Here is a 19505-nt window from a genome sequence, read left to right on the forward strand (position 1 = left end):
GAACCATTACATAAATCTTACCTGTTTCATGTATGACTTAAATATGCAATATTTTTGGATATATTGATGATAACTATATACTGTACACTGTAAGAAAAGTACAATCAACTTAGCTGTAGTCCTTTCAACTTAAATTACATTAAACTGACTTAGAAACAGTTGAATCTTGTAGAACTTATTTTAAAAAGTAAAAACAAATTGCTTAATGGAAAAAAAGTCATTTTTTAAAGTATAAAAGTATTACATATTTAAAACACATTTAGTTTATTAGTACTATTACAGAAATCTTATCTGTTTTATTTATGTATGACTAACAAATACACATTATAGATTAGTTTAGGTTGAAACTGTGTGATACAAATGGTTTCTAAATTTTATAAGAAATTCAAATACAATTGTAGGCCTTTTTTTGAGTGTGGGTGCATCAAGGGAGCACCAAAACATCTTGCTGCTTCTAACTTTTAACGGATAAAGCAGTTTAACTAGAGAAAAATGACCTTTTATCTCTTGTTGATTTCCTGCTGTGGGCTATTTAAGAACACATTGTTAGATTTAGGTGAGTGGGTGACTAAAGATATGAGTACACAATGAGTAAAAAAAAAAAAAATCAATGTCACTATTAGAGAGAGACAACAACTGTGACTAGTAGAGATAAAGCGGGACGCTAAGCTAACCTGCGCGTGTTAATGAGAGCATGTGCGACAGGATGGTAAAGTATCAGCTTTCCCCCGTTCCCTCGACTCAGGGCCTGTGCTAGTATAATTGCATGCTGACTTCAGCACACTGTAGAGCCTCTGAGAAGTCGAGATTAAGGGTAAAACACTGTTTCATGTCACACAGCTTTAGTCTGCGCACACATCATGTATTAAAGCAGTCTCTGTAGCCCATTTTAGGTTCTTTTATGGAGGATAAGCATATGTGTACAGCATAAAAAGCATGCCTGTGTGCAACAGAGGCTATGCTCATGTTTACAAAATGCAAAGCTGTTTTTGTTAAAAAAAAAAAAGGAGACAAATGGCAAGTTAACCACCATTAAATGTATGCAAAGTTGGCTAATCTATAGACTTGAATAGGCACATACTCTACAGTTTAAAAGCTTGGAGTCGGTAGAATTTTTGTTTTAATTTATTTTATTACATTTAAATTTTTTATTTATTCCTGTGATGTCAAAGCTGAATTTTCAGCATCATTACTCTAGTCTTCAGCGTCACATGATCTTTTAGAAACCATTCTAATATGCTGATTTGATCAGTGTTAAAAGGAGTTGTGCTGCTTAATATTTTTGTGGAAACTGTGAGATATTTTCTTTCGCGGGTGCTTTAAATAGAATAGATATGAAATATAAATTTCTGTAACATCACTTTTGATCATGATCTAATGCATGCTTGCTGAATAAAATGAATTTCTTTAACAAAAAAATCTTGCTGACTCCAAATTTGTAAACGATAGCCTAGTGTCTAGTTTTTGAATTCACTTCTGTGAAATACCTCAAATATTGTGGTGAAACAGACTTTTTCTAGAAGTTCTAGAAGTTTGAAATTGGATAGAAATCAGAACGTACCATAGTACATGTTAAGTTGTGGTTAGTCTGGCTGGAATATCAGTAAACTTTGGGTCTGAAATGATCAAAATAAAAAGAATAAAATGACTAAAAGAATAAAAAACTTAGTTAGCTGCCTAGGTATTCAGCATTTTAAAGAAATAGTTCACCCAAAAATGAAAATTCTGTCATTAATTACTGACCCTCATGTCATTCCAAACCTGTATGACCTTTGTTCATCTTCAAAACACAAATGAAGATTTTTTTGAGAAAATCTTAGAGCTTTCTGACCCTGCATAGACAGCAATGCAAGGGTCAGAAAGCTTCTAGATTTCATCAAAAATATCTAAATCTGTGTTCTGAAGATGAATGAAGGTCTTACGGGTTTGGAATGCCATGAGGTTCAGTAATTACTGACAGAATTTTCATTTTTGGGTGAACTATACCTTTAAGGGTCATAGTGCTCCCAACGCAAAGACTATAACTTGCTTTGTTTCTAAATGAAACAATTCACTAATTTCCGGCAGTTGTAGTTTCATATGTAGTTTCAATAATAATAATTTCAGATTTTAATATTTTTAATAAAACCCATCAATGCCAATTTAAAACTCTTTAATCTCATAGTATTATTCATGCAATTCTAAGTACAGTGTAAATGCATTCATTGCAACTCTGAACTGTAAATTTTACTTAAATGCCTCAGCTTCTAAAAATAATGTTATGGCCACATTGTAGCTTTAATAATCCATGTGTAATAAATTCTGTGTTGCATCAAAATATTTGTTACTAAACTAACTCTCTTTCATGTCTTATTGCGCTTAAACTCAAGATAAATTCTGTTGCATCAACATATTTCTTTCTAAAGCTACTTTTCATAACATCTATTCAATATTTTTTTCTCATTTACCACAATAGTGACTTCAAATTATGTTTCTTGAGAGTAATTTGTCAGCCCACACTGATATGTGATTAATTTAAAAAAGGGCTATTATGCCCATTTTCCAATATGTAATATAACTTTACAGTGTCCCTAGAATGTGTCTGAGGTTTCAGCTCAAAATACCCCACAGATCATTTATTTTATCATTTTGAAAATGCCTATTTTGGGTGAAAGCAGACACAACCTGTTTTCGTGCATTACTCTTTAAATGCAAATGAGCTGCTGCTCCCTGCCCTCTTTTCCAGAATAGAGCTGTGCCTTTACAGCTTGTACCTCAGACACTTAACATGTCTATTGAGCTGAAATAATGCGTTGTAAACCATGTGACCCTGGACCACAAAACCAGTCATAAGGTTAAATTTTACAAAACTGAGATATATGCATCATATGGAAGCTCAATAAATAAGCTTTCTATTGATGTATAGTTTGTTAGGATAGGACAATATTTGGCCGAGATACATCTATTTGAATATCTAGAATCTAAGGGTGCAAAAAAATCAAAATACTGAGAAAATCACCTTTAAAGTTGTCCAAATTAAGTTCTTAACAATGCATATTACTAATCAAAAATTACATTTTGATAAGTTTACAGTAGGAATTTTACAAAAAAAATCTTAATGTAACATGAACTTTACTTAATTTCCTAATGATTTTTGACATAAAAGAAAAATCAATAATTTTGACGCATACAATGTATTTTTGGCTATTGCTACAAATATACCCCAATGACTTAAGACTGGTTTTGTGGTCCAGGGTCACATATTAGATTAAACTTCTGCTATAGGGTTTTTTTGAGAGCACTCATCTGAAGCACGCGCACAGAAAGCGGCTGTCACACAGCATGTGAATATTAAACTAAGTTCTCTTTCATGTCTTATTGTGCTTAAACTCAAGTACGCACAAGTTTATGTTAAAAACAGACATGAGTTACAAAAACAGTTGGTTATGTCTGGTTGTGTCTGTGAAGGTAAGGAGCTGGGAAAGAAATCGCATGTTTATATTAGATCTGTGTGGCAGCAGCGTAATATACAGTAAATAAATCAATAAATCCACTGCTCTCTTGTCTTCCCTGAGGCTGGGACTCTAAATAGTGTTCTGTGCTCATCTCTGCAGCCAAAGACAGAACAGTTAGCATGCTTTGCTCGAAATTGTGCCACGGCGTTAGAACTGGTATACTATTGTCGCTTGAGAAAACAAAATGTCGACGCCATGGGTGGAAACATCCAGATTAAGGGGTGATAATATTATAAGATCAGCCCTGTTATAAATATAAGCAATTTAATACTTATTTCAATCGAATTGTGTATTCTACGTATTTTTAAAGCTTATTACAGCTTTACACTTTTAGCTTAGCAACATGAGGAGCACTATTTTATGACACACAGATGCTGCCTACGAAGACAGCTCCAAAACAAAGGTTATGTTTAAGACAGCTCACTAAGTTTCAAAACAGAGCATTAATGTATGTGTGCATTAATCAAAATTATAAAATAAAAAAAGGTGATTTCAACACTTGTTAACACTATTTAAATAGAAATACGGAGGTACCTAACCATTTAGATTTTTAATATATTTAATAATATTACATCTGATTGTTCTGTTTCATACAGAACATAAAATAAAATCTTTAAATAGAGCTTTGTACTCATAAAACATCTTTTACATGGAAATGATAAAGCACAATGTTTTGGTTTGTAGTATGTCACTAATTAATTAGAAGAGGAATTAATTGCTTGGGGAGTTATTTTGGCCAAAGTCACTTATATTCTGATATATTGCTATACATTTACATTCACAATGGAATCTAAGAAACCACCGCTTATAATTCATGAATTATATTCATTTTGTGTGACACAGGCAATCAACTCCAATACAAAATGTCTAACCATATACTGAAACACTGCTCTCTATAGGTTCAACTTTAAATCTGAGGTCAAAATCCAAAATGGCAACATTGAAGCATATGCAACACGTCTTTACTCTTTTTTTTTCGTGTTCAATGAAAGAATAAAAAAACTATTTACAGCTCTGGCTTATCTACAGCACATCAATGAATCACCGTTTGGATTCGTAACACCCTCGTTCTGAAATGTATAGCAGACTGTGTCCAGCCTTCACTGTTATATTTACAGTATAAGGATATGAAATGAAATACACTTGCTGTATATACAAAGAAAGTAAAACTTGAGACCTACTGAGAATATTGTACAGTTCAATGGTTTTTCAATCCCTGGGAGATGAGACACCTTAAAATATATGCAAAAATTCAAAAAATCAAAAAGATGGCTGTGTTAAACTGTTATAAATTAATTTTCGGATCTAAATGGCCAGCTATTATGATGAATACACATTTTTCAAAAGGCATTCTTATTTGTAAGGCATTCACTTATGAAGCAAAATGATTCTGAAGCAATTTATCTACAAAAAAAGTCAAAAGAACAAGTTGAATGTAAAACAACCTCATGGAATGCAGATGAACAGGAGGAGCTTACAAGAAATTACATTTAGCTGAAGGTATGTTAGAATTAAAGTTAAGTTTTATAAGATTTTCCAGAAAGATATCAAGCTCTATTGTGTCTATGGTTGTATATCAAGAGATGTATTCCACGAAACATTCTCAACGTTTGATCTTTCAAGGATTTTAAGTCTGAGCTCCCAAAAAAAGCTTTGCTATAGAGACATGATTCTTAATAGTTATATTCCTGCTTTATAGAAGTACAAAAAGCTTGCCTTCAAATGGACATTTTATCACAGTGCTTTTGGAAAGGTATCTCACTTCTTAGCTGAAAAATTCACATTTTAGTCCACATCCAGAGAAGTGAGATAAATGTGTAATTAAAAGTTAAAATATTTCAACAACCACCAATTAAGAAGATTGCAGAGCAGGATTGCTTACATGGAGGCAAAGCTGTAATATAGAGAGGGATATAAACACCGTTGGCTTTTTTGCATGCTTCAGCTGCAATTTTGTTCCCTCGGTTCAAGTTATAACAAATATAAAAATGAGATGACCTACTGAAGAGATTAAAAACCTTAAAATTAAGTTAATATCGATACTAAATGCACTCTTCACAATGTGTGAAAAATCAGTTTGAACAGTTAAACGAACTTGCCATAAATAAGTTCTGACCCAACAAAAATCACAATTGTTTGATATTAAATTATTTTTTTGATCATTTGATTTAAAAGAGAGAGAAGTGTAGTGGCTTCCTCCCCAATTTCCCATTATGCTCATTGCTCTGTAATATTAAGAACAAAACTTTTGGAATTTCAAATGTTGGTACATTTTCCTTGTACAGTAGTTAAGTCTATTCTTATTTTCCACACAGATCGTAACAAACAAGACACCCATGCAAATCTGAGCTCCTTAGAAAACTATTAACAATGACAGTGTTTGGAAATTACAAAAAAAGCAAAAAAGAAAACCTGTCAACCTTTAAAATTGTGATACCTCTGTACACATTATTACAATACGCCTCCACCTTCTTTCCTGACGTTTTCAGACACTCGTGCAGTTTGGGATCTCCCTTGTGCTTTCACAGGTGTTGATCACACCGCCTACTTGCCAGAAAACACAGAAATGACACATTAGCCTTTAAAATTCGACGTCAACAAACAAAATTGACTATTTATTTTCTGAACACATGTCTGTGAATGACTGTTCAAGAGAAAAATGATTTAATAATCTTGAATTCAATTTAAATAACTTTCTAAAACAACTTTTCTTCAACCCAGACCTACTTTTCACTATTCAATGAAGTCTCTAGCATTAGAGAAGTTAAATGCATAATGAATGCCACCCTATGCTTGATTATATGCCCAACTATATATTACTCAACTATAACTGAACAGACTAGATGTTTTCAGAGTCATTAAATATTTATCCTAGTGAAGGCAAGCAAAATGAATGTAAAGCAGGCTAGAAACCAAACCATTAAGTAAGAAATCAAGCAAATAAACAAATGTTTCATCCTCCTATTAAGCACCCACAGAAACAGTGGTGGGATTTATTTTCTGCGTGGCACCGAATGTTGCATGTTTATTCATCAGAGTTGTTGTTATCACACTGACCCCAATTTGACCCCTTTTATAGTTTAATCAGTGGTCTTTTATAATCACTGCTTAACAGCACCAATTAAATATTAATTTGCAGTTATTAAGCAATTACATGATCACAGACGCATCCACTTGGGAAATAAGGACACTTGGGCCCACTGTAGATAGTTCTCATTAGCATGCTTTGTGTGTCTGATTATAAACTCTCGATTCCAAAGGGTGTTTTTTGGGTCTGATGGTTTTCAAGGTGTATTTCTAAAATATTAGTGTAAAACACAAAGCTTGCCACCGCAACAGTAGTTTTATAATAACGCACAGGTCTGTGACTCATATATTCCTGAGGCTGAAAAAGACTAAAGCTGAAGAAAATAACTTTTCCTTTCATGTAATTTCTTCTTGAGATCTACTCAGACTTAGAACATTAGAAAATGACAAGTATTCAGAGATAAGTACAGTGCCATTCAAAAGTTCTGGATCATAAGATTTTATGGTCTTATGGTCATCAGAGTTGCACTTGATCAAAATACGGGAAAAAAAACAGCAATATTGTGAAATTTTATTACAGTTTAACATATTTTAAAATAATTTAAAATATAATTTATTCCTGTGATGCCATTACTCCAGTGTTCAGTGTCACATGGTCCTTCAGAAATCATTCTAATATGCTGATTTGTTACTTTTATTATCAATGTTGGCAACAGTTGTGCTGCTTACTATTTTTTTGTAATCTATGATTTTTGTCAGGATTTTTTGATGAATAAAAAGTTAGAAAAAAGTCTTTGCTATCACTATTTATCAATTTAACACATTATTAGTGAATAAAATTACTAATTTCTTTCAGAAAAAGAGAGAAGAAAAATGTACTGACCCCAAATTTAGAACGATTATGTATTGTTACAAAAGATTTCTATTTTAAATAAATGCTGTTCTTTTAACTTGTTTATTAAAGAATCCTAATAATAATCCACATTAGTTTAAACTTCTGCTATATTTCTGAGCTAACACATCTGAAGCATGCGCACAGAAAGCGGCTGTCACACAGCAGGTGAGTACTTTCATGTCTTATTGCGCTTAAACTCAAATACGCATTTATGTTAAAAACAGACATGAGGTACAAAAACAGTCGGTTACGTCTGGTTATGTCTGTGAAGGTAAACAGCTGGGAAAGAAATCACATGTTTATATTAGATCTGTGTGGTCAGTTTAACACATTATTAGTGAATAAAAGTACTAATTTCTTTCAGAAAAAGAGAAGAAAAATTTACTGACCCCAAATTTAGAACGTTTATGTATTGTTACAAAAGATTTCTATTTTAAATAAATGCTGTTCTTTTAACTTGTTATTTATTAAAGAATCCTGAAAAAAGTACAAGTTCCAACAAAATATTAAGCAGCACTGTTTTCAACATTGATAATAAATCAGCATTTCAGAATGATTCCTGAAAGATCATGTGACACTAAAGACTGGAGTAATGATGCTGAAAATTCTTTTTTCTGGATTTTTGATCAAATAAATGCAGCCTTGATGAGCATAAGAAACTTAAAAAACAACAACATTAAAAATCTTACTAATTTCAAACTTTTGAACAGTGTATCTGAGTAAGTTGGTATTATGTTCACTTTAAAACGGTACTGACCAATCCTACTTTACCATCTTTTGTCATTAGCCATATCAGACAAGTACTGCAACTAGACACTGTGTTTAGATTTAGTTTTAAATGGAATTTTATAGAAATAATTGTAAATTACAACAAACTGCAACAAAAACAACAAATTGGACTGTATTAAATATTTTTTTGTCTTATTACCATGGTATTATCATGTTATTATCATGTTATCATGTTTAAAAGATTACTTCACTTCCAGAACACACATTTACAGATAATGTACTCACCCTCTTGTCATCCAAGATGTTAATGTCTTTCTTTCTTCAGTCATAAAGAAATTATGTTTTTTGAGAAAAAACATTTCAGGATTTCTCTCCATATAATGGATATGTATGGTGCCCCCAAGTTTGAACTTTCAAAATGCAGTTTTAATGCAGCTTCAAAGGGCTCTAAATGATCTCAGCCGAGGAAGAAGGGTCTTATCTAGCAACACAAATTGACAATTTGTATACTTTTTAGTAGAAAACAAAATGGAAGTTTTTCGACACTATGCACATCACAGAGACGAGACAAGATGCGCATTTGAGGTTAAAAATTATATAAATTGTCAATCTGTTTCAAAAATAACTAGATAAGACTCCTCTTCCTCTGCTGAGATCGTTTAGAGCCCTTTGAAGCTGCGTTTAAAATGCAGTTTGGAAGTTCAGACTTGGGGGCACTATACATATCCATTATATGGAGAGAAATCCTGAAAAAAATATTTCTTTACGACTGAAAAAAAGAAAGACATGAACATCTTGGATGACAAGGGGTAAGTACATTATCTGTAAATTTTTGTTCTGGAAGTGATCTAATCCTTTAAGCAAAAATCTAATTGCAAATAGGTTAAAAAGTTTTTGTTTTTTTTAAGTTTTAACTTGAACATCATTATCATTTTACTCACGTTTGGCACAGGCCTCCAGCTCTTTCTCCATCAGTTCTTTCTGGGTGGAGAACTCACTCAGGGTGATTTTTGGTGTGGCGTCATTCTGGCCCACCGTACTGATCATCTCCTGCTCTTTCTCATGGTTCACCTCTGCGTAGATGTTAATCCAAGGGATTTTTCTGCAAAACAAGTTTTTTGTTGGGAAAAACCCATCAATGTTAACAATGATCATTCTTTTAAAGGTGTAGTGTACATTTCTGTGCTACTGGCTTGAGCAGAAATGTGGATAACTTAAATTAAATAACCAAAACAAGACAAATTTATAAAACAAATAAAAGTAAATAAAGTAAAAATTAGATTTTTTTTGCCTATTTCAGCAGCAAATTGGCGTAACGTGCATGACAACACAAGGTGAAGTCTATGTGGATGCAAACTTGTTAAACTGCAATACAAGAAGTTGTTAAATATGGTGTGATTGCAATCATAATCCTTTATCGTATTCATGAAATAATGACAGTGATAATTGCTGAGTATATTTAATAACTTCTGGAGAAGTTATAGCCCAGCCAATCAGACGTACTGAGAAGCAAAATACATTTGCCACTTGTCTCGATAACACTGTGGGACAATCTGGAACGTATTACAGAGATGTTTTTGTAATTCCCTGAAAATTCATGCCATGCTTTTCCAATACACTAACCACACTGTAATGTATTTGCTATTTGCTCACTTCATATTTTTATGAATTAGAATAAGTGTCTTTGCCTTTTTTTTTTCAAATTACTATTAATTTTAGGAGCTAATTGCTTTGTTTTTCCAAGTGTAACATTTCCATAAATACGCTTGCCTTTTAAATTACTTGGAGGGAGAAAAATTATATCCATTATTAATGATTGTTTCAACATTTCCCCGAGTCTTTTCCATTTGAATTATTTTGAGACCAAATAAATTATTCAAAGTGCTACAAAACAGTTTTCCAGTAGAGGAACCATGGCTGCGTATTAAACAATTCATTGATATTTCCCAGCACTTTCAGGAAGCGGGAATGTTCTTTTTTTGTTTCCCCATTTTTACCATATCCAAACTAATAACTAGATTTTATAACTAGGATGAGTAAAAATAGTGCTCTCGAAACATCCCAGATACAAAGGAAAGTCGCTCCCGATTCCGTCCCATCAAATCTTACTTTATATTTCATCTTTATATATAGACAAACAGAAACGAGAGCTATAGTGTGCATAAAAAGAAATGGAGTTCAATGCCTTGAGTCCTGGTAAAAAAGAATAAGTGATGTAAAATCTGTTTGCATGGAGGTACCTCTTAAATTTGTAGATGAGAAATACAGCTAAACCCAAAAACACCACTGAGAGAAGCATCAGCATAGCAGAACTGCTGTGTCTCGGGATGGAGTCAACCAGTGGAGCTGTGACAAAGACAAACAAGACAAACACAAGTGTTAATGCACACTGCTGCCTATTTTTAATAAGAAAACTAATTTGCCTTGCATATCTTCATATACACTGCCAATCAAAAGATTTAATTTTGTTTGTCGAAAGAAATTAATATTTTTATTCAGCAAGGATGCATTAAGCAAAAGTGCCAGTAAATACATTTATAATGTCACAAATGATTTTCTTTTAAACTTTCTATTCATCAAACTATGTTGTCCAGTAACAATACTCCCTCAACAATATCTGTTTCAGAACAAATCACACCAGTCCAAAAATGGCATTTCATGCAAATCTAAAACCTTTTATCGCAAGTGAATAAAAGAACAACTGATTTTGAATCACTACTGAGCATCTCCAGTGACATAATATTCGCAAAACCCCCTTGAGCTCTTTCAGAGGGATTTCTGCCAATCGTTGGCATCCCTTCAAAATCGTTCATGAGAGCCTTAACACCCACTGGCTATATATTTCCCTTGCGACTATGTTGTTGAAAGACAGCCCCATGAATCCTCTGACCTTTCCGAAAGAACCCTGAATGCTTTCCAGAACTTTGGCCACGAAAACGGGGAAAGAAATGGGCCAAGGAGGCTGCAAATGGTTCTCTGTAAAAGTGCACGGGTAATAGCACAGACCATGAGTCATATATCAGTAAGAGAGTTCGCCCTCTACTAGTCGATCATATTATCACTGCAAGGAGTAGTAACCTTTACCAACAGGGATTGAAGTTTAAGTGAACTTTTTCACTCACCAGCCAATTTGGCTACAAAATTTGTAGGTTACTGGCCATTCATAACTTCTACTAGCCAAAAAAAAAAAAAAAAAAAACGGAAATAAACATACAGCTTGAGGTTGTCTACACCGGATGTGACAAATCGACCGTTGCAAATAATTTGGTGTCAGTACTAGGGGTGTGATGCCATATGCTAATTATCATATTCATGACGTCAGTGCGTCGTATTGTCTTGCCCTTTTCTGTGCTCACATACTGCAATGTAATGATTTCATTAGACAATTAAGCTGTTTACATGAGTTGCTTTTAGAATATTCCTTTCATGTTCCCGTTTTACATGTTATAGTACATAGATCGATTAATGACACACATCATTGCGTCCACACGCGACGCTATCAGTTCATCTTCCTTATAGACTTTTGGATGTTTGGGTTTTAATTTTACAAAAGCTTGAAGTGGCACTGGACATATGCAACAAATATTTTAGAATGTGTGAGTTCAAATTTGCCGTGGTCGCATTTGTGCGAGTGCGTGCTGTGCTGCTCCAAAGCGTCTGATCCATACAGCGAGCGTTTCAGAGCCAGTCAGTTTTTAGGACAAAAAAAAAAAAACACACGCAAGCACAGTCACCGAAAGCCAGTTTAGTTTTACTTTTTTTGTTTGTTTTCATTTTGAAAACCCTGTTATCTTTGCCGTTTACCTCACATTACGCTTTGGAGGCTTTCTTTTATTAATTATTTTGATTGCTCAGTGTTTGCGCGCCCTGTAATAAATTGTTTAGTCGGCATATAACAGCATGTGATGGAGTCCATGCCTCGTCTTATTAGTTTTTGTTAATAAATGCTATATAAGCTAGTTTTAATTTATTTTTGTTATGCTGTTTAATTAAAAATAACAAATCCATCTTTTAAGAATTTGTTTTAATCTTAAAATTGATAGGTGTAGCCTTATATATGCAAGCAAAACCAAGATCATGAATTCGATAGTAAAAGTAAAAAGCATCCTAAGACATTCCAATAGCGGAAATCCCGTTCACAAAATTAAAATAAATACTTACAAATTATACTAATGAAAAAGGGGGTTGAATGTTAAAAACGTTTCCATAAAACTAAAAATTATGATAACAAACTAGGCTATTTATCAGCAATGAGCATTGATTAAGCCCATGTTGTAGCAAAATATAAATAAATAAAAATGAAACCAAAGCGCAACCAACTGAGAGCGTTATGCCGCGTTCCAGACAACCCGTTACCCGTGTTTTTCCAAACTTCTACCCGTGAAAGTGCACTGGAACGGCACTCAAACCCGTGACTTCCCACCCGTGAACTCGTACTAGATCGACGACGTACTCCCAGTTCCGAGTTCTGACGTGACATAGCCCGAGAAACAACAATAAAGCCTCTAGGGGTGCGGTGTTCAGTGGCACACGGTGGAAAAATTGAGTTTAGGACAATATAACGTTGCAATCAAATTATTAATACTATAAAAATAATAAATGCTTGGCGTGACTTGCCTGGAACGCTACAAAGTCCTGAGTCGTGGTTTGAACACGTGATTTACGAGCTCAAAAACCTGCCTGGAACGCAGCATTAGTGTGTATCCTGTCACAAAATGTGGCGAAAAGTCCTACAAGGGGAATAGTCTGATTAAGGTGTGTACATGTCTTCCATAATGCGACTAAAATAGGAATACTCCACCTGTCTTAATTCAATTTGTGTTTACTCCGATTATGACTTTAGTCGGATTAAATTAATCAAAAATCTCAGTTTACATGGTTGCTTCTTAATCAGAGTATTGTCTTAATCGCGTTAAAATCGGAATATTGTTGTCCATGTAAACGTACTCAATGTCATGATTATGTATCAGGATTTTAGTGTAGATTAATATCTTTGAGAGCTGGTTATGTAGTCTTAATGGGCTGCATTTCAGTCACTATTTCATGTTTACCCCATTGTCTAACAAAATAAACCGGAAAATATATCAATATATTTATGCATATTAACAGACTGATTCATGCAGTGAAGAAAGTTTACTTTAAATGCGCACACGCCTCAACTTCACCTAAACAGACTATATCACATAGTCGTGAATGCGTGCATTTCTGTTTTTTGCAATATACACCATAATGTCATGATGTCTCACGAGTTCAGTATTTGCGCTAAACCTGCACAGATTTGGTTTGCATGCACTTGCCCAATAAATTAATGAGTGAACATACACAAAATGTAACCAGCCTAATTGGCTAGTGATTTGAAAGCGTTACCAGCCACAGCGGATTTTTATGTTTGTTAATTTCAAACACTGATTACCAAGTTATGTCGGAAAATATTAAAGGAGCCAAATTATATAAATGTGGCAGATGGTGGAACATAAAATGGATAGTACTAAATATAGGGTGAATTAAGCACAGAGGACATCTTTTAATGGTATTCTGGTTCCAATTCAAATTGGCCAAATAAATATCCTAAAAACAGTATTATCAGTGTGTGTGCTCTGTTGGCATCAAACAAATGACTTTTTCCACCACCAATTCCTACAAGTTTAGCTACATTTATTGATTCCACTTCTTAAAGGAGCAGTTCACTTTCAGAACAAACATTTCCAGATAATGTACTCACCCCTTTGTCACTCAAGATGTTCATGTCTTTCTTTGTACAGTTGTAAGGAAATTATGTTTTTTGAGGAAAACATTTCAGGATTTCTTTCCATATAATGGACTTCTATGGTGCCCCCGAGTTTGAACTTCCAAAATGCAGCTTCAAAGGCTCTAAATGATCGCAGCTGAGGAAAGAAGGGTCTTATCTAGCAAAATGATTGGTCCTTTTCTAAAAAAAAAACATTACAAGTTATATACTTTTCAACCTCAAATGCTCATCTTGTCTAACTCTGTGTGTACTCCGTGTATTCCGGTTCATGATAGTTAGGGTATGTCGAAAAACTCCCATCTCATTTTCTCCCCCTACTTCAAAATCGTCCTAAATTGTTGTTTTACCTTTTTTGTAAAGGGTGTTTGATCTTATTTGCATGCTCACTTTGTAAACACTGGATTGGTACTTCTGCAGCGATGTCGGATGATTTTGAAGATGGAGGAGAAAATGAGATGGGAGTTTTTCGACATACCCTAACTGTCATGTTGCTGCTTTTTTTTTTTTTTTGTGGAAACCATGATATTTTTTTACAGGATTCTTAGATGAATAGAAAGTTAAAAAATAATGGTGTTTATTTAAAATAGACATCTTTTGTAACATTGCACATGTCTTTACTGTCACTTTTGATTAATTGAATGTGGCCTTGCTGCATAAAAGTATTGATTTCTTTAATAAAAGAAACAAGAAAGAAGTCTAGTGTAACTCACAAGTTTGAGACTTGTGATTCATTCTTCATTTTAAACCAAACGGAACAAAAATCATTCATTCACAGTGTTTTGCAACCAGATCTGAAACAGTTTCTCGATTCTCAATCAGACTTACAACACACAAACCTTTTTTAGACTTTGTAGACTATACACTCTACAAAAATCTCATTCAAAAACGACCAGATCAAAACAATAGACCAGAAACCCTTATTCTTTTTAGTGCTGACTGTTTTTTCTTCTTCAAAAGTGAGGAGATCTTGCAAGCCAGCCATGATTGCTGGAGAGCAATTATCCAATTATCTTCCATAAGGCTTTCAGCATCACTGGTGGCGCATAAAAGCCCGATCTTTCAACAATATATAGTGCTGACAAGCTTCTGGTCTCAGGAAAGCAATCAACGTAATTACCCAGAAGAATCGAGGGAACACTATATAGCACCCAGCAGAGAGGCTAGAGAGGGAGATCAACTGAAATACCACTGTGTAATCAAATATAAGCAGTTGCGTGCTATACAGAAGTCAACTAAATCATGTCAAAATAGATACATACAGAGTGTAGCACAACAGCTTAGTTACCTAAAGTTAATTGCGTGATGTAAACGATGACCCGAGAGCCAGGTTTCAACTCAAACTCCACAGAGATCTGATTCAATGCGTTGACCAGGATTTCTGAGATCTGGGAAGAAAACAAGCATTCAGAAGAATTATATACAGTGAGTAGTGCAAAATGCTTTGTGTTTTTTGTAGCAGCTAAAGTGTTCAGGTGGTTAAAGGGATAGCTCCCCTAAAAATGAAAATTCTGTCATTAATTATTTACCCTGATGTCGTTCAAAACCTGTAAGACCTTTGTTCATCTTCAGAAAACAAATTAAGATATTTGTGACTCTGGACCACAAAACCAGTCATAAGGGTCCTTTTTTTTTTTTTTTTTTTTTTTGAGATTTTTCATCATTTGAAATCTAAGGATATGACAATATTTGGCAGAGATACAACTATTTAAAAATCTGGAATCTGAAAAAAATAAAATAAATAAATAAAAAATCAAAATCGCCTTTCAATTTGTCAAAATGAAGTTCTTAGCAATGCATATTACTAATCAAAAATTAAGTTTTGATATATTTATAGGAAATTTACAAAATATCTTCATGGAACATGGATCTTTACTTAATATCCTATTGATTTTTGGCATAAAAGAAAACTCGATAATTTTGACCAATTGACGGCTATTGCTACAAATATATCAGTGCTACTTCAGACTGGTTTTGTGGTACAGGGTCACATTTTTGACGAACTCCAAAAGCTTTCTGAACTTGCATAAACAACAATGCAACTGACACATTCAAGGCCCAGAAAGGTAGTAAGGACATTGATAAAACAGTCCATGTGACATCTGTGGTTCAACCGTAATGTTATGAAGCTACACGAATACGAGAATTTGTGTGCAAAGAAAACTAAAATAACGACTATATTCAACAATTTCTTCTCTCCCGTGTCAGTTTTCAATGTGCAGCGTGCTTTACAGTGGAAAAAAAAATAAAAATAAGCAAAGCACATTCTGGTTCTCAGAATTAAAGGGATAGTTCACCCAAAAATGAAAATTTTATGTTTGTCTGCTTACCCCCAGGGCATCCAAGATGTAGGTAACTTTGTTTCTTTAGTAGAACGCAAACAAAGATTTTAAACTCAAAGTGTTACAGTCTGTCAGTCATATAATGGCAGTCAATGGGACCCACAGCTTTGAGAGTCAAAAAAAAAAAAAAAAAAAGATCTAAATACTGTTCAGTTTCTTGCACAGACCAATTGTTCCGTGTGTTAGGACCTTAATGTATCGTCACGAGCAGCAGGGTTTAATTTGGTTTTGTCTGTGTATGTATTTTTGACTCTCAAATCCGTGGGTCCCATTGACTTCCATTATATGACTGTCAGACTGTAACGGTTAGGTTAAAAATCTTTGCATTCTACTGAAGAAACAAAGTCACCTACATCTTGGATACCCTGGGGGTGAGCAGATAAACATCCAATTTTCATTTTTGGGTGAACTATCCCTTTAAAGAAGGTGTTATGGGTTTGAAACGACATGAGGGTGAGTAATTAATGACAGAATTTAAATTTTTGGGTGAACTAACCCTTTAAAATAAGATTAAAAATGTCACAATTTAAGCTATTATTCATGTGCATGACCATGCTGCATGTTTAACAGCCTATATGCATCCATAAACTGTATTCTGCACTCTTGTCTGTATCAAGATCCTACTTAGACATAACAGTGGGAATGATCCACATTTTAATCTAGTATGTCAGACGTCAACAACCCACAATAAAACACACATACCCCATCCCTTGCATCAGACGGGTTGAGTGCCAGTGAATCCCCAAAAGATTTGTAGTTCTTTCTGCAGCTTCAATGACAATAAAATTCCCTAAATTGTAAAACGTGGTGTTATTCTTAAGAGTGTGATTTGCCAGTTGTGTGAGATCCTAAAGTGAAGAGCATAATTTTGTGAAATGGGAGTGTGGATGCAATAATTTGGGTTGTAGATCAAAAGAGCTTGGGGTTCATTTAAATACCTAATCCAAATGATGAGAAACAGTTACAGGTAAAAGATTTTAAAAGACCCAGTTGCGACACGTCCTTGTCATGTCCGCCTAATTAGACACATGTCTTTCTGCTGTTATCACAGAGATAATAATGCCTTTAAGGTTCAAGAAAAAAAGAAAAAGAAAATAGGTAATAGGTAGAAATGTCATACAATCTCCTTCAGAATATTTTTGACACGTCGTCTCTTTTTGCGGTGACAATTACTTTCATTGTAGCCTCAGGTAGGAGCTGCTCTTTTATTCTGATAAAGGTCCATCATTCTCAAGCGCATTTCAACCTTGACCATTAATGAGAAACCATAAAATTTGCATCATAGCTCACGTCTCACCTGCTCCAGATCCTCCTCGGTGCGTTTCCTGCCATCCGATTGGTTCCTGGGAGGAAGCAGGAAGAGTTCGGCGGCGGTCGGAATGCCAGGAAACACGGCCACCAGCAGCTGTTCTTCGGGAATGTCAGCGACCTGGGTGGTGTGGGACAAATCGGCACTAATTACATAAGGCCCGGTGATTTATATGTTACCGTCTCCTGCATTTATGAGGGTTACATTCATTTTAAATGAGGCTGATGGCTTCCAGTAAATCAGATTTGATGTATACAGAATGAATCCCGGCCAAGAAATTATTAGCGAGCGCAGGCGGTTATACACACGTTGAATTCCTAAAAACCTCAATCAATATCTTAGTTAGAGAGCCACTACAAAGCCCAAAGGTCTAGACATTATGGGCTGCCACAAAGCCAATAAAGGGAAGCCCACCATGTATTCTCCTAGAGCTACTCAGCAAAGGCCATTTCCCTCATAAAGAGGAAATTATCCGAGCTCAGGTAAATAATCTTTGTTTTATCTGCTACTACCACGCAGGGCTCGACCGGTTATAAGACAATAGCTCAAGAATAGACAGCCTAAGCATAATTTACAATGAGCAATGCGGACGGAGCCGAAGCAGTCCCGCGAATCAATACTCCGAGTCTAGGTTTGTACTCACCGCTGCAATATTGGAGAAAGAAAAGCCCTGGGGCTCATTGAAAGATTCAGCCTATGTGCAACCGCTACTGATATTCCTAATGATTAATGTACATCTCCAAACTCCAGGCTTTATTTCGTTTTCTAGATTCAATGCACACTCCTTCTGCTAGCGAATTAAGGTCCAAAAAGGCAATTAGACAACAAAAGAGAGACATAATGTTGCAATGCTTTTAATTACACCCTGCTAATAGCTTAAGAGTCATTGTTGTAATTAAATCGCTTCGTGACAAAACATTCCCTTCCCAGACCGAAGAACTGCGGAATAACATTAAAAGGCACAGATGCAATGATCAATTATAGCAGAGGACAAAGTTGTTATTAAAGAGGTTGTTTAGACATCTGTTGTGTTTTCTGTCGTTGTGGTTCATCTTTCCCTATTTAAGTGCTTGGCGGTGTCTATTATTGAATGCAAATAAAGCAAATATAAACAATTCAAGACTTCTCTCTTTTTTTTTAACGACATGTTCCAGTATTTTTCATTCAGATGTGTTGTGAAAAAATCCATTATTGTCATCTTTACAGAGAGCATCCTTTGTGTAAATGCTTCTTTGGAAGCAAAGTCATCAATGTGAAAGTCCTTGGGCACGTTTTAGAGCACAATACTCACAGATGAACAATTTACTGAGAATTATCACGAAGCGAGAAATTTGCACAGCATGGGCTGGGGTTTTGCTGAAGAATGTGCCGAAGTGCACTCTGGTCATGCTGAGAGTCCGTATTAGGCAAACATGTCTGGATGTGGTGCAAATGGAAATGCAGTCGGTCCAGTAACAGGAAGACACACTCACCTCTAAAAATAGACTGGGGTTTGAAGATGAAAGTGTCGTCCTGATACTGGTGGAACTGAATTTATATTTGCACCACATTCTGTGATGCCAAAGCTTCTTTTTCAGTATCATTACTCTAGTTTTAAGTGTCACATGATCCTTCATAAATCATAATCTGTTGAATCTAGCATGCTGATATTTGGTGCTCAGAGACATTACTTATTATCATCAATGTTGAAAAACAATGTGCTGCTTAATAGATACATAATACAAGATACATAATACAATATACAGTTAATATAACAACAGCTTATACTGTACAGTTGAGGTCAAAAGTTTACACCCCCCTTTCAGAATCTGCAAAATGTTCATTTTTTTTCCAAAATAAGAGGTGTCATACTAACTGCATGTTATTGTTTATTTAGTAATGACCTGAATAAAATATTTCACATACAAGATGTTTACATATAGTCCACAAGAGACAATGATAGTTGAATTGATAAAAAATGGCC

At 34.6% G+C, this 19505-nt stretch overlaps 1 protein-coding gene across 2 annotated transcripts in view; it reads right to left on the reverse strand.

Moving 5' to 3' along the window:
* Positions 1 to 5979: 5979 nt before the first annotated feature.
* sorcs3a (sortilin related VPS10 domain containing receptor 3a) overlaps positions 5980 to 19505 on the reverse strand; it is a 351206-nt gene continuing 337680 nt past the window's right edge. Inside the window, exons 23-27 of one of the 2 annotated variants that reach the window (XM_073842202.1) lie at positions 17531 to 17662; positions 15180 to 15279; positions 10386 to 10491; positions 9096 to 9247; positions 5980 to 6041 (exon numbers count right to left, since the gene is read on the reverse strand). In XM_073842202.1, the coding sequence (XP_073698303.1) occupies positions 5980 to 6041; positions 9096 to 9247; positions 10386 to 10491; positions 15180 to 15279; positions 17531 to 17662 (552 nt within the window). Of the gene's footprint in view, positions 6042 to 9086; positions 9248 to 10385; positions 10492 to 15179; positions 15280 to 17530; positions 17663 to 19505 lie in introns of both variants that reach the window. The other variant, XM_073842201.1, reaches the window with a different exon arrangement.

The sequence above is a fragment of the Garra rufa genome, chromosome 6, assembly GCF_049309525.1.
Source record: "Garra rufa chromosome 6, GarRuf1.0, whole genome shotgun sequence".
Taxonomy (NCBI): Eukaryota; Metazoa; Chordata; class Actinopteri; order Cypriniformes; family Cyprinidae; genus Garra; species Garra rufa.